Here is a 16,526-nt window from a genome sequence, read left to right on the forward strand (position 1 = left end):
ATCACATTGGTGACATTCAGAACGGTTTGTGGAAAACAAACAAAAAAAAAACCCCATTCAGGCCAGTTTCACAGTAGCTGAGCACTGAGGACTAATACTGCACTTCAGTAGTTCATTAATATTACTCAGGGAACTTAATTGTAAAGATTAAAATTCACTGTCATTAAATTTGGTGATAAAGATTTCAAGGCAGCCAAAAGTCTAGGAGGATTTTGACAGAGTAAAGCTCACTAGCCGAAAGAATGCCAATGGAGACCTTGGTGAGTGCTGTTTCGGCCAAGTGAAAGGGGTCAAACTAGTCAAGAAGGGAGTTGATGAAGGGGAAGTGAGGATAGCACGTGTCTACAATTGGCTCAAGGAGTTTGGACAGAAACAGGAGCAGAGAGTTGGTTTTATAGCTGAGAGAGCCAGGGCTAAAGATATGACTGCTTGAGTATGGGAAAGATGAATTTGTTTGTGTTATTGTCTGGGATAATGGATGAGAGGAATAGAATGGAAGTCTTAGCTGGAGGTAGAGAGTTGGGCCAGAGGAGAAGAGGTGTGGATTAATCTGACAGGCTGGAAGATTGCTCTCTGAGAGCTGTAGATCAGAGAGAACATTATTAGGATTAGCATCTGGAGATAATGACCTCCATGGTTTGTGTGGTGTTTATATGTGATCGTCCCTTGATTTTTGAAGATTTTACTGATGGTAAGATCCTATCCATGTGTGCCTGAGAGGCTGAAAAGACCAATGTGTAACCCTGTGACATTGTTGTGACCTATGTGATGTGATCAGTGTAGAATGGAGTTGGAGATAGGTCGAGTCATCATCACCACTGCCATTGACAATTTTTATTGAGTGTCTACAATGTAGAGAACATTACTGGATCCTCAGAGACATAAAAAGAGGCACTGTGGCCTAGTGTAAAGCATGATTCTGGGAGTCAGGCCCAGATTCTGGTTCCAACTCTGCTTCTAGCCTCCTTTATGATCCTGCCAAATCAGTTAATCTCTCTGTGCCTTAGTTTCTTAATCTGTAAAATGAGAATAAGATATCTGTCTTCTCTCCCTACTTCCTAGGTTGGGAACCCCATATGGGACAGGGGCAGTATCCAATCCAATTATGTCATGTCTATCTCAGTGTGTAGCACAGTGCTTTGGCAGCTAGTGCCAGAACCATAATTATTGTACAGGCATTATCTTCAAGAGCCTTAACCTGTAATGGGATAGGCAAACAGACAATAAATTGAGTTTTAAAAGTTAAGACAGTGAAAGAATAAATAATTAACACAAGTGGATCATTAAATCAATAACAAATAAACATGATATCCATGAGAGTGTGAGAGGATTGCATGACAGAAAGGGGGGGATGTTAATTGGAAAATGTCTTTTGGAAGAAGTAACCTTTTAGAAAATCTTTCAGGGAAGGGAGAGATTTAATTTGGTGAAACTGAGGTGGAAGAGCAAGGATATAGGTGTGAGCAATGTGTTGGAGGCTGGAGAATCAAGAGTGAGGGACACTTAGGAGATCTTGGGAAGAGCAGAGAGTGCAAGATAGGGTGTAGAGACAGAAGAGAGCAGGTAAATAAGAGGGAGCCAGCTAATGGGGAGTAATTAAGTCTGTGGTCAGAATGTCAAGTTGAAATGCTGGGGATTCCTGTTGATCATCTGAGTGGATCACAGGCTCTTCAAAGATCAAAATGGAAGCTGGGGTGGAGAAGAAAAATATGAAGAATGTATAAAAGTGATTCAAAAATGGAATCAAGAGGGCAGTAGATGACAGTGACTTGGACTTATTGCAAGTAAAATAGTAGTCATACTGTTTACAATAGAAAGTATAACACAAATACAAGATATTTGTACCTGCCCTACCTGCAAAGGAGCTTAAAAATTTAGCAGAGGAAACAGATTTTACAAATCCTGGAATCAGAATAAATAAGTATGCACACACATAAGCAACTGAGGATGGGGATAAATAAATAAGTGTTAAAAGTAGTTGTTGAATTAATAAGACTTGGGGTTTTGGGAATCAATTTAAGTGGATTCTAGAAAAAATAGTGAGCCCTTAGTTAGGTCTAGCAGATTTGGGTGAGGATCGGGGAAGGAGGGTGGGGGATCTCTGTGAGTTAGAGGTCAGTCAATCATTCAATCATTGGTATTTATTGAACGCTTACTGAGTGCAGAGCACTGTCCTAAGTGCTTGGGAGAGTACAGTACACCAGAGTTGGTAGACACTTTCCCTGCCCACAAGGAACTTACAGTCTAGAGGTCAGAAGTGGGAGTGAGGGAAAGTTAGCAAGTGATCTTAACAGGAGTGAGGAGAGCTGAACAGCATTTTTGCTTGATGTAGAGGGAACCTGGAAAATGATTGCAAACCACTGAAAGAGCTGAGGTGTGAAATTCTGTACTGTAATTCTACTTCAGATCATGAAATTCAAAAAGAGATCTCCTTTTCATAGGTGATATGTTAATATGTGATATGCTAGTATATGGGGATCATTTTTGCTATAACTTCCTAGGTTAGTGAGAAAAATTGATGTATCTTCTGCTTTTAGAAAATCCATTTCTCAGTTCAGTCAATAACATTCATTTGCCCATAATGTAAAAAGCTTCTGATTAGACATTCATTCATTCATTCAGTAGTATTTATTGAGCACTTACTATGTGCAGAGCACCGTACTAAGCGCTTGGAATGTACAATTCGGCAACAGATAGAGACAGTCCCTGCCCAGTAACGGGCTCACAGTCTAAACGGGGGAGACAGACAGCAAAGCAAAACAGAACAAAACAAGATATCAATATAAATAGAATCATAGATCTATACACATTATTAACAAAATAAATGGAATAATAAATAATATATACAAGTATGCACGGTGCTGAGGGGAGGGGAAGGGGGAAGAGCAGAGGGCGGGAGAAGGGGGAATGGGGAGGGGAGAAGGAGCAGAGGGAAAGGGAGGGCTCAGTCTGGGAAGGCCTCCTGGAGGAGGTGAGCTCTCAGTAGGGCTTTGAAGAGGGGAAGAGAGTTAGTTTGGCGGATGTGAGGAGGAAGGGCATTCCAGGACAGCAGTAGGACATGGGCATTCACATGATGATTGTTAAAAAATTGTGGTAATGCTTAATTTGTGATACTAATATTATTTGTCTATTTTGAATAAAACATTAATCCCCCTCTAGACTATAAGGTCCTTGTGGGCAGGGAGCGTATCTAGCAACTCTGTTGTATTGTACTCTCCCAAGCACTTAGTACAGGGCTCCACATAAAGGAATTGTTGATGACAGAGAAATCCTTTCTGTTCTTGAGGGAGTAGGTGTTAGAAGGAACACTGCCGTGATTTATCCAGAGATTACAACTTGCCACTGTTTATTAAAGGAAAAAATGTAAATATATTTGCATGAAAAGTAAATTATAATATAATAATGTTGGTATTTGTAAAGCGCTTACTATGTGCACAGCACTGTTCTAAGCGCTGGGGTAGACACAGGGAAATCAGGTTGTCCCACGTGGGGCTCACAGTCTTAATCCCCATTTTACAGATGAGGTAATTGAGACACAGAGAAGTTAAGTGACTTGCCCACAGTCACACAGCTGACAAGTGGCAGAGCTGGGATTTCATTAATATTTCATTAAATAATGAATTAAATATTTCATTAAATAACATAAAATTGCCTATTCAATGAATTATTTTTAAAAAACTTAATAGTACCTCGCGGTTTATGTGAATAACCTGCTATTTATATTTAGAAATAGGGGATGGATGTATATTGTGAAATTGATTTTTAATATCCTCCTTTATGTGAATTAGTAACACAATAAATGACTCAAAGCATTATGAAGGTAAGGAATTTGTACAAAAATTCTGGGAGGTACTTGAAACCCAACTCACCACTCCAAATATGAGCGGTAAATTTTGATTTTTGAGTTTAAAAAAATGTTTTCAGAAGTTTGTAAATCAAAGGGATCTTTATGTTATCATTATTTTCTGAATATTAATTAAATTCACTTAATACCCATGTAGTTGCCTAAATTAGTTTTATGACAATCTCAGTAAGTGTTGTAATAGAATTATTTGCATTTTAAATGCACATAAATGATACTTATTGCAGTATTAAATGTGTAACTCAAAGCAGTGACAATAGCCTTATTGAATTATATTGCAATCATGATCTGTTATGATCTCCCATAGTTTAAAATAATTTCATGTAGCTTAAAAAAAGGAAAAGGTTATGCACTTTAATAAGCATTATCTTGTTTTAAAAGATGCCCCAAATGTAATTTTAGTATTAATGATAAGCTGTTTTAGTCTATTTGACTTTCAGAATGAAAGAAAAAATATTTAATACTACTTGGAGAGAATAAAAAAAACAACCTGTGCCATTTGTACAAGGAATTGAATTATATATATTTTTTTTATTTTAATAGGATACAACATCTATTGAAAAGATGTCAAATTGTTGTGAAGAAATGTAAGTATCAAATTTATGCACAGTGTGCTTGAAAGATTTAAATCAGTAGCAGAATGTGAATGAGTGCATGTAGAGGAAAAGTGAAGGCACAGTTAGGTTTTTTTTGCTGTCCTGCCTAAAAACCAAGCAAGAGAAGCAGATCCCCCAGCCTTATGTTAATAGGCGAGGTGTTTTTAATAGAGGTAGTATTTCAGTTTTGGATTCATTTTGTCTTTTGATGAACCTAAGCAAGCAAAATTATTTTTGCCTTAAAGTCCATCAAGAGACACTTGCTACTCAGTTGTTGACATATATTCTGTTAATCTGGAGAAACTCCTCTGCTTCAGAAGTGGCCCTAGGTTGATTGACCACACCGATACGATATCTGCTATCCAGAGTTAAGTCTCAGCTGCATGCCATAATGAAAGGAAAGCTGTATTTGTGATTCTGGGACACAATTCATCAGAGTCCAGTAATGGATCCCCAGCCAACCTGTATTGTTTCAGCTGACTGAAGTGCACCATGGGAGTGCTGTCTTTCACTAATAATGCTGTCTTCTGTAGATCCAGGCCGCGAAAGCCATGGCAGCAGACCTTCTCAGAAGTTTTTGGCACTCGTTGGAAGATCCTGTGGTTCATTCCTTTCAGGCAAAGGCAACCACTGCGGGTTCCCTACCACTTTGCCAATCACGTCTAAACAGATGGATGGTGGGCACAGATGGGTCCTCCATGCTGGAAGTGTGTTACAGGTTTTATGATAATAGAACTATGACAGTCTTCAAGTCAATTAAAATCCACCTACCAATCTTAGGCATCATAATGTGCCCCAGGCTTTATTTTAATAGTGATCTTGATCCTGTTGTGGGACTAATTCAAGATCTATATTTAAGTTTTAAAGTGTGTTTACTTTCAAATTAGCTATCCACTGGGATTTCTGAAAGTCTTTTGTTGTTGAGTTCAAAAGGCAGTGACTGGGATGAAATAATTGGATATAATTTTCTTTAGTGCAGACAGAGTATGTTGATGATTTTATTTTGAGTGAAATGTGACGTTTACTTAAAATCTTCAGTTTCAAGCACAATAGTCACCAAATCTGAATTTAATTGTTTTTAGATTTTTTTATGTAGAAATGCTATTATATGAGCATCTTTGCTGCTAATCTAATGATAAAATCTTTAATGCCTTTTATTTATACTTCAAGAGATTAGCATTACAGCATATCACTGAAAAAAGGCATAATGTTTTATTAGAAAACAGATTTCTTTCTAGTGGCTTTTCTCCATTAAGCACCTCTCTTTTACAATCAATCCTTAGCCAAATTTACGGCTTCATAAAAATATTCTTACTTCTAAAGTTATCACTGCTCTGTTGATAAAAGCTGTTAGAGCAAAGACAGAAAGGGAAAAATGTAACTAAAAAGCATGTTTCCATATTTTCCCTTGAAATTTTCCTTATAATTTGTAATCATTCCATATATACCTTTTATGGTTCAATATATTAAGATGAAACATTTTTAAAATGCTAGTTTGGGCCATTAATATGTAATGTAAACTGTAGAGAAGAATTCTGTACTCTCTAAGGAAGTAAACTTTTTATTTTGTGTTTGCTCATTCTAATAGAATTAGAGGCTCGTTTTGGATATTTATATTTAATGGATATTAGGTGCAAAAATACTTTGAAAGTATTATTCATGTATAACTTCTGTATATCTGCAGTTAATCTATAAAATTCAGTTTTAATTGGTTAATTAAATAATCGCTTTGGGGTGTGAAGATCATTTGGTAGTTCATGGGGTCCCCTATTAATAGCAGTGCTTAAAGTGAGATGACAGCTTTAGGATCCTTAGAGCTTATTGATCACCAAATAGCATTAACCTGTCTGCTTTTATTAGCTAAAATATATTTGTAGTGATGGCCTCTAGGAAGTCAAAGTACATTTGTGAGAAAAGAATGTCTAAAAAGTAGTTCTGTTTTAAACAATCATTTAACATTTAATTGGAAAGGATCACAATATTTCACTTAAGAAGAGGTTTGATGGGATCATGTGTTCCTGACCTGCTCATCTTGAAGTGTGTTAGTATTTTGCCTTCAGTCTTAGAGTTCTGTCCTCTTGGAGAAAATACTTGAGAAATCAAGAAACACAGAAGTTTGCTGCAGTCTAAATACCTGAATGTAGTCAGTGTTTTTAGATATTGTGAGTTTTTAAAATATACTGAAACAGTAAAGTTGCTATTGAAATATTGAAACTATTTCTTCATGGTCTCTGAGTTTAATACTTTTTTCTTACGTATACTTTAGAAAGCACGGGGGACTATTTAGTGAGTTTTTATAAGGTGCATATCTAGAGTAATTTAAAATACGAAAGAACAATCACTGTTTTCCCAGCCTGATGCCAAGATATCTCTAATTAGGGCCTGATCAGGCACAGAATCAGTATACCACAGCTATGGCGATTAACTAGACATCTGTACATGCCGAGCATCGAAAAATTTCAGCCTGATTCCCAGGCAGGGGAGGGGCCGTGTATCCTACTGATAAGGATTGGCCAAAGGAGAAATATTTCAAGGGGTCAAGTCCCTGAGAATATATCTCGGGATCCAACTGGAAATTGGACCTTTAGGGAAAACAGTTCCTTCCATTCTGAGATTCCACAAGGAGAAAACAGAAAATAACACGATGGTTATATTTCTCCTAAATAGTGCTGGAACCTCCCATATTGAAAAGTAGGTCCAGTATGGGCCTCCGGCCCAGAAATGGAAACAGAAGATGCCACTTCCTACACTCGAGCCTGTGCACAGTGGTCTGCTGTCTTGGACCTGCCATTTCTGTGGGAAAAAGACAAAGCAACACTGTGGTTTAGGACTGAGGACTCAGTCTTGGTGAGTTTGGCATTCTTTCTTGACAAGTAGCAATCCTGGATCCTTGTGTTCCAGATTACGTTTAACCTTCTCCCTCCTCTAGTGGATGGAGTTAGGGAAACACAGACGCCCATTCAACACGTACCTTTAACTTTCCCTCTCTCTTGAGTAGCTCCAAGTTCCCTTGGTCATTCTTACAGCCTGTGCTTGGCTCACTCTCTTACTTGCTAAGGTACAGAGAAGCGAGCTAGACTTTTATTAATGTGGCTGGGGTACTGTATGTGCATATATGTATATTTACATATGTAAACTATAGGTAAGAATGCTTTAATTTTTGGTGTTTCCCAGTGAGCTGATTATCTGCGTGTCTTTTTTTGGTGATTTTGGTGGTGGGCTAATAGAGAATCTGATATGTACAATCTCCAAGGAAAACAAAGTCTGATGTTCCATATGCGCCCTCTTTTGGCTAATTGACGTAGCGATGTAGTCTCTAAAGAGATTAACTCTCTTGTCTTAGACAGGTAGCCAAAGAATTGAGCTTCGCATATATGAACCTCTAAGTGATGTGAATTTAAAAGAAGTACATGCAAAATTTTCAACCGTGAACATGTATTTGTGTGTGCAGTGTCAATTCCCAGTTCATTAGCCTGACCTGTTTACTTGTTGCACCACATGCAAATATATATCATCTTGTAAAATTTTTATTACTATTAAATTTATATCTGTTGAGGGAAAACAAATGGACACAATCACAATTTTTCTTTGGACTGAATATTGGGAATTTTTTAATTCCCTAAGATTAGAAAAACTTTTTAAAAAAATAATTAAATTTAATGAATAATCCATTCCCTTATTTTATGAGAAGTCTGTTTTTCTTTAAAAATAAATGTTATCACTATACTTGACCCTACTGTTGTTTTGCACATTTACAGGACTATGTATTTTCATATATAGTTAAAAAACACTGGAGTTATTTAATAGAGGTTTAGTAGTTAAGAGGTAGAGGTCAATTTTCTATTTTCGGCTAATTGTTTTGCATTTTATTGAGTCTTTGAATCCATTTCTAATTCCCTCTACTCTGGTCTTCAATAATTTATGGCAGGCTTTCTGTACATGAAGATAGCGAAACCATTGAGTCCTAGAAAAGAGTTATAGCTCTATTGGCAGTGGAACAGATGTTATGTGAGTGACTACTATATGTTGGGTCAAAGGCGTCTTTGGAAACGTTCAATTTTTCTCACAGTAAAATGTGTGTTAAAAGAGAAGTGGGTTTATATCATAAACATTATTGGGCTTTCGGGAAGAAAATTCTCTCCTTTGCAGTAAAGTAGAGATTGCAAGTCACACTTCCTAAATTTCATTATATTAGATTTTGCAAACTAAACATGAAATGAAAAAAAGAAATGAAAAGATACAGAGTTTACCTACCTTGGAACCACAACTCCTCATTTGGACAGGGCACTCCACTGAAGAATTCTGAAAAAGAACTTTGTAGTCGTTGCTTATTTTTAAAAAATAAGAATGATCTGGTATACTGTTTTAGAAAGAATGTTTTTCTGCTTAAGACATAAGTAGGAATAAAATATTTGTTGCATTTGGCCAATAGATTTAAGAAATTTAGGACTGCAATATAAAATCTACTTACCTGCAGAAAAGAGTTTACCATAAATAGTAACAGAGTAATAAGTATAGTGTGATAGATCAAGAAGCAGGAAATGGGATTTAGGAGAAGTGGATTCTGTTCCTGCCTATACCAAAGGCTCTTTGTGTGGACTTGGCCATTTCATCTCCATCTGGAAAGAAGTTGTAATATTTTCTATCTGACTCCCAGAGAAGTCAGGATTAGAATTCTAGAGAATATAAAACAGTTTGGATCCCCCAGATGGATAGATGGTAAATATCCAGTGCAGTTTGTCCATTAATAGCTTGCCTTTCTTTCTGACAATTAAATCTGACACTTATATGAACTTGGGTCTACCCCAGTGCTTAGAACAGTGCTTGACACATAGTGAGCATTTAACAAATACCAAAAAAAGTGCCTTGAGTGGCATGTTAATTATTACTTTTAACCAGCTTTTCCGAGATGCCTAATAAAATTCCTTTGAAAAAAGGATTTTTGTAGCAGAACCTCTCAGCCCATTCCTTGCTATGTTGAGTTATCCACAGTCTAACTACCCAAATCAATCAAACAGTAGTATTTATTGCGGGCTTACTATGTGCAGAGCACCGTATTAAGTGCTTAGGAGAATACAATACCATAGAGTTGGTAGACACATTCCCTGTCCATAAGGAGTTTACACCCCAACACTCTGAATTTGTTGGGCATTAGTTGTTGATCTTTTTGCAGTGCTCAGGCATTTTTCATTGTCCTTAATCCTGACTTATAAGGAAAAAAGCAAGCGAACAATTGGTGCAGAAGGAGAAAAGTCATTTTCTTGGGTTAGGAAGTGTAGTTGTTGGATTTTCTGGCACATGAAGAGAGCGAAGTGCCTGTGGGGAGGCAATTTGATGTTGAGCCAAACGTGAGAACCTTTAAGAAAATTGAGGCTACCCAGTATGACTGAAGTTGCAGAGGCTTCCCTAACTCCATTCATTCCCCAAACCTTTGGTTTTTCCAACTAGTTGCCCTTGCCATGGGAGCTTTCAAGAATCTCACCCCACCATTTAGTGAAGGAAAGCTAATTAACTTTGGGTGCTAATAATGAACATTTACCGAATGACTATGTTGTGGTGTCTTTGGGGGTTTCTTAGCTCTTTGCTGTGCCAAACCTATTTGCTGTCTAAATCAGCAAGGACTTTACCCAAAGAAAATGGGTGGTTGTGGTCATCCTGGGGTTCTCAACATTCAGTGCTCTCTTGGGGAATATTTCCCAGCTAGAACACCACAAGATTACCCAACTAAATCACCACCACCATCTCATGATTTAAATTTTTACAACTTTAGCCAGCACAGGAGTTATGTTCTGTTATCTAGCCCTGTGCATTGGTTTAAGAAGACAACAGTTCTCAGAGGAAGTTTTCTGAATCCTCACTCCTCCCTCAGTCTGGATATGGATATGGATGATTAGAACACAGGATACCTGAGTTTTCATTTTATATATAAAAGAGATTTTGAATTAAAGAGACATTTAAGTACTAAACAAAATCATAAGCAGCTTGTTTAACAAGCTTACATGAGATTACAAGATTGCACTAGAATAGTACAAGTCACAGTCAGAAAAGCATAAAATACAATCTGTTCACAAAACACAAATAGGCATACATTTGATCCCTTAATTGAACTGTATATCCTCTGAGTTTGATTTATTCATTGGGAATTAAGATCAAGTCTTATAATTAGAAATTTTCAAATCAGCCCAGAAGTGTATCACACAGTCGTTCCTGAGAAAAGAACACAATTGACTTGTTCAAAATAGTGCAGATGAAAACGTTTATTAATTTATTTTACTCAGAATCCCAATCAGTCTAACTTTTCTGATTCCAATGAAATGATCAATATAACTTTGAAAAGTATCAGCCTTTTCATCAGCATTTGAACACTAATGAAAAGTGACATTTACAGTTTTCCTTCTTTTCAGAACCTGTAGTGCAGCCAACTCTTAATTAACAATGCAGTGATAAAAAGAGTAAATAAAATAAAATTCACTCCTTTTGAGCATTAATTGCACTCCTACTTGAATAAACCTGAACTAAAGCTTCTAACAAGTAGCAGAATGGTTTCACCTTCTCTTCTATTCCATCCCCTCTCTGGTGGAGACAATAGTGAATGGACACGATACAGTGCAGCCATACTCCAGGTTTTGAGCACCTCACAATATGTGAGTCCCAGGATAGGAGCTAACCCTTTTGATGTTGTACACAGAATACATAAATTCCGTTCCCAAGTGGGCAGGTACGTCACTTCCCTCCCTCCCCTCACTCCGGTTCTCTTTCCACTCTTCCTGTTCCCACAGGCTTTTCTGCCCCTATCTTACACTCCAGACTCAGCTGCCCTTTCCCTCTCCCCCCAACACCCTGGAGGCTGGGGAGACAGGAAAGGAGGCAGTCAAGTTTGGAATGAAGTGCGGAGGGGCCAGCAGGAAAGCTTCTAGGAACAAACAAGTGAAGAAGAAGCAATGTAATGGCAGGGGGATTTAAAGTGTAGTTTTACTTGCCTGTAGGGTTCAGGCCTCATGTCAGGGCAGATTCTGGACCAGAACCTAAAAACATGTCCCATAATGCAGCCACCTTTTCAAGGAACAGAATCCAGCAGAATCTTGGGTATGCCTGTATAAGAGGGTTGCCAAGAGGTATCAGTCATGGATGATCTACAAAATGGATCTTTAGGTCCAGATAATAGAGAGTAGATTATACGATGGTTTCTGTAGCACCAGAAAGCAACATGGTCTAGTGAGTGGAAGGAGCACAGACTGGGACTCAGGGCAGCTGGGTTCTAATCCTGGCTCTGCCACTTGCCTGCTGCGGTACCTTGGGCAAGTCACTTAATTTCTTTGTAGCTGAGTTTCCTTATCTTTAAAATATGGATTCAGTACCTATTCTCCCTTAGACTGTGAGCCCCAAGTGGTATATGTCCAATCCGATGATCATATATCTACCCCAGTGCTCAGTGCATTTGGCACATAGTGAGCCTGTAATTATTATCATCATCCATTAGAGCTAGCATGAAATCCATTCCACCCTGACCAGAAAACTTTAAACAGCATCTTGCAACTGAGAATTTGTAAGCTAAAAAAGCTGCATTTTACTGTCCAGTAATATATTCAAAAAAGATCATCTGACATGCTTTCGTTTTCTCAGATGAATCAAATCATTATTCTGACAGCAACTTGAGTATCAGAGTTGTTTGAGGCAGGTGAATGTTCACTCTTGAGCCAAGGTGTTTAACTTATTTATTTTGCTTTTTCTCTTTTGGATTAGATGTCCAAAATTAGGAATTGTTTTTAAATTTGAAACCATTTACTATAGTGATGTATTTGCTGGCCTGTTGGAGGAGGGATAAGGACATTTCCCTAAATGCACATATTTTACATGGAATTGAAAGGATTAAGTGGCCCAGGGTTCGAGAGGCAAATAACTTTATTATGCATTATACCTGGAATCAAATTAGGCTGGGTCCTTACTAGGAAGCATTTCACTTGGTCCTGACTCCTGGTTATTTCAAAAGAATTACTCATGAAGGAGCCATGTCACATCTCAGCACTGTTCTCAGTCAGTTATTCAGTCAATCGTATTTAATGAGTGCTTACTGTGTGCAGAGCACTGTACTAAGTGCTTGGATGACTACAATATAACAATGTTCTGGTAGAGAATGAGTCATTGGTCTGGAAATGAAGGGTGATTTTCATTTTTCTTCCTCTGGTGCTTAATACCTCAGGATTTCTATTTCCTTTAGCATGTTGCAGTTCAACTGTAAAATTTTTATAAGGTGGTTGTGAGAGTGGCTTGATATTCATAGAAGGCATTTATAATATATCTGTAGCACATTGTGAGTAAAGGTGCACATTGGCAAGTGTTATGTTCTGGGGATTTCATTTTTCCTCAGAAAAAGTGGAGCTTTTCTTTTGGTGGAGTGTGTGTGTCTGTGGGTGGGGAGAGAGAGAGAGAGAGATAGTAACTACCACTGGAATGTACCTTCATATTTTAAGCACTGTTTACCTACCAATATTTTTGCATGCTGGCTTAACCTCATCAGATGCCTGAATTCGGCATTTCTTGACCTGAACCATTAATGCAGATCCTTAGTACTAGCAACTACCACTGAACATCTGGTGGATCTGACCTCTGCACCAAAGGGTTATTTATTTATTTATTTTTGGGGGGTATGCAGTAAGGTTTATTAGTCACATATTCATGAACTTTGTAAAACTGGATTTTATGTCAGACAGATATGCATCTATTAATGGATATCGATTTTTACAAATGATTAGAATAGTAGTTTTAAGTGTATCTTTGGGGCAATTGCCTTTCTTATGAGGTAGTTGAGTAAATCGGGATAGTTGAAGCACTTTTCTTAAGATTCTTAATGATCTGCTTTTATAGTTAATGAAAATACTATATAACCTAATAGAGTGAGTGGTAGAATCCCCAAATGTCTATCATTCATAATTGAGGGGCAGTTTTGTTGCAAAATAAGAAGCCTAGACTTCTGCAAAATCAGTTAATAGTATTTATTGAGTACCTGTTGTAAGCCGAGCACTGAACTAAGCACTTTGAAGAATACAGCAGCATGAGTAGGCATGATTCTTGCCCTAAAAGAGCTTACAGTCTATGAGGGGAGAGACAGGCACTCCAATTACAGCTAGGAATAAGATGGAAAAGGGGATGTGTACATAAATGCTGAATAGCATTAAGGAATGTTCTCATAAATTAGTTTAGCAAATAAGTACAAAAATGTCATCTTTTTTTTTTCCACCAGCCTACCATTTCCCCAGGGGTTACACAGTATTCTTTCTTCTTTATTTGCCCAGTATAATTATCAATCACCCTAGATGGTAACAAAGCCACTCTGGTGTTCTGTTCACCCCCTTCTTCCTTCAAAACTCAGTGTACACTTAATTGGTCTGTAGAAGTGCAGCAGAAATACTAAACCTATAGAGAAGGCTATGACGTATTCAGTGATTAATGCAAGGAATACATACAGTACACTTCCAACAAGAAGTGAGTATGTGGGTGCCTGAACATGTGTGGGTACGTATACAAAGCAGACAAAGAAATTTTAAGATTTTGTTTCACAATGTTTCACAATGGCAATCAGTTAAAATTCAACCCTTTGAGTGTTTGTGCCATATTGGGTTTTTCAAAATTTCTCAAGGCTAGGAAACAATATAATTTTAATTCTAGAAATCAAAAAGATTTAAAATCAGGGCTAATCCACTATGCTTAAAAGATATTTGAAAACAAAATTAGAACTAGCATTTGTACTGCATTTCCCAAATCACATTGATTATACTGATTTTATATCCAGCAGCTTGTGTCAATATTGTTTGAATTGCCCTGGTGTAGTTAGTTGAGTTAAAGTTGGACAAGGTGACGTGGAATGCCACTGAAAGTTTGACCTTAACTTTAAGAAAGTAGTTGATTTCTCTTGATATTTTAAACCCATAACATGGCAAAAATGAAACCAAATCGCCAAACTCAGAGTTTGGCTTTATAGGGTGAAAAGCCGGAGTTCAAAATCAAATTAAGGACAGAAGACAGAACATGGCTTGTCATTCTATTTGGGCATTCAGAATGCATTTTGAAGTTGTACTTTCTTCAGTGTTGCATGCCAGTGCACCTGGCTAGAGATTCTTTATGGGAAAACTCCATGTTTGCTTTGAGCCTCATTCAAACTTTTTTTAAATTTAATATTAGTTAAGCGCTTACTATGTGTGCTACACTGTACTAAGCACTGGAGTAGATACAAGCTAATGGCGTTGGACACAGTCCCTGTCCCGCATAGGGCTCACAGTCTTAATCCCCATTTTACAGATGAGGTAACTGAGGCAAAGGGAAGTGAGGTGACTTGCCCAGGTTCATACAGCAGACAAGTGGCGGGGTCTGGATTAGAACCCAGGTCCTTCTGACTTCCAGGCCCATGTCTATCCTCTAGGCCACGCCTGCTTCAGTAGTCCTTATCATGCTTGTATACCCAGTTCTCATATAATGCAGGCGTTGAATTCTTGCATTAAGGACAATTTGTATAATACTCCACATTTGATGCTGCAAGCACGGGTACAACCGTTTCTTCTGACACTGCATTGGGCTGTATCCAGGCAGTCACATGTTGTCAGAAGAATGTTCTGTGATTCTGCTGTTGTATTTTAGCCAAAATGCATAGTGAAAATGTGTGTTATGTCTGAATTGAGTGTATGTATTTGAGATCACTCATACTCTGTGTGTTTACGGGGTTTTTTCCCTTTATTATGGTATTAGTAGTGATGTTCTCTGTAAATTTTTAACCTTAAGTGCCACTTAATCGCTATCACAATTTTGTAATCCATGTAATCCAAACCCTGTGTACTGTTTTGCTGCTTTGTTGTCTGATACTGTATCTTGGCAGTCCCCTTGGACATTTTAATGTGATCTAGTGCTGATGATTAACAAGGAAAGTATAGAATCAGTGAGTGAGAAGTAATGATAAGGATGAAAAAGGAAGAAAACAGGTGGAAGTTTAGACAGGGGAAGGTATGGGGTACACTTATTTAAATAAAAATTCTGCACTGGTTCTTTAAATGAAAAAGCAAAATATGTATCTACTTTATGAACAATGCTTTTTGTATTTATTTTGATTTTATTTCACTTGTGTAATATTTCTATTTTTTCTTTACAGATTGTTTTTAATTTAAATGGTGAAATTTTTACTTCTACTGGAATGTATTATGTACTGTATTTTTAGAAATCTTATTTTTAAATAAATATTTTTAAAAACAAAATTTGAAATTGTTCCTTCCCTCCTAGGCCATTATTTATTTAGTCATTTCTGCAATATAAATTGCTGTGTTTCCTGGGAATGTTTTTTAACTGTTTTTATAATGATTGTGCTTTCTCTTTATCCATTATCACTGACCACTAATTTTCAGCTCTTTATTATTACATAATCACATCTTTTAAAATGTCCTGTAAAGTATAATGCTTCAACTTAATGTAAGGAGAGAGAGAAAAACTGGAGGTTTTATTCACAATTTTGATAACAGTGAATTGCGTGATTGACTCAGTAACTGACTGGACGCTAACTAAGGGCCTGTTGCTTCATTAAATTTTGCTTTTGTTTACAGCTAATAATTTTTAGCCTTGTAGAAAAAGAAGATAGGGAAATGTTATTTTGCATATGAAGAGTGAGAATTAAACATTTGAAGAAAAAAATGCCCATTTTTAACAAAAAGTTTCATTGGTTTCTAAAATTTCATTACAAAGAATTTATATGGGGATATGACGACCAAAATTGTAACTTAATTTTTTCATTTAATTTAATTGAAATTACCATCAAAGTTGAACAGTGATTTTCACAACTACAAAATCGATGTCTTGCATATGTTTATCCCCATTCCAAAGAAATCTCTAGATTTTAGCATTCTAGCTATGCTGTAAAGTTGACTCATCCAGAGATGGCTTTAGTCTAACTGCTATTTAGGGTATCTTTTTATCAGGATTCATAGTGACATTGACAGTAATTATGACTTCTTGACTAGAGGCTAGATGTGAAAATAGTCCTGGCAAAGGAATGAGAGAGGGAGGGAGGAGGAGAAGCGGGTGGGGGGGGG

At 37.2% G+C, this 16,526-nt stretch overlaps 1 protein-coding gene across 3 annotated transcripts in view; it reads left to right on the plus strand.

Annotated features, from left to right (window-relative positions):
- ZDHHC21 (zinc finger DHHC-type palmitoyltransferase 21) overlaps positions 1-6,675 on the plus strand; it is a 64,226-nt gene extending 57,551 nt beyond the window's left edge. For all 3 annotated transcript variants that reach the window (XM_029055597.2, XM_029055598.1, XM_029055603.1), the window contains 2 exons: positions 4,406-4,449; positions 4,992-6,675. In XM_029055597.2, coding sequence (XP_028911430.1) covers positions 4,406-4,449; positions 4,992-5,124 — 177 coding nt within the window. In that variant the 3' untranslated portion in view covers positions 5,125-6,675. The remainder of the gene's footprint in view (positions 1-4,405; positions 4,450-4,991) is intronic.
- Positions 6,676-16,526: the final 9,851 nt, after the last annotated feature.

The sequence above is a fragment of the Ornithorhynchus anatinus genome, chromosome X5 (assembly GCF_004115215.2).
Source record: "Ornithorhynchus anatinus isolate Pmale09 chromosome X5, mOrnAna1.pri.v4, whole genome shotgun sequence".
NCBI lineage: Eukaryota > Metazoa > Chordata > Mammalia > Monotremata > Ornithorhynchidae > Ornithorhynchus > Ornithorhynchus anatinus.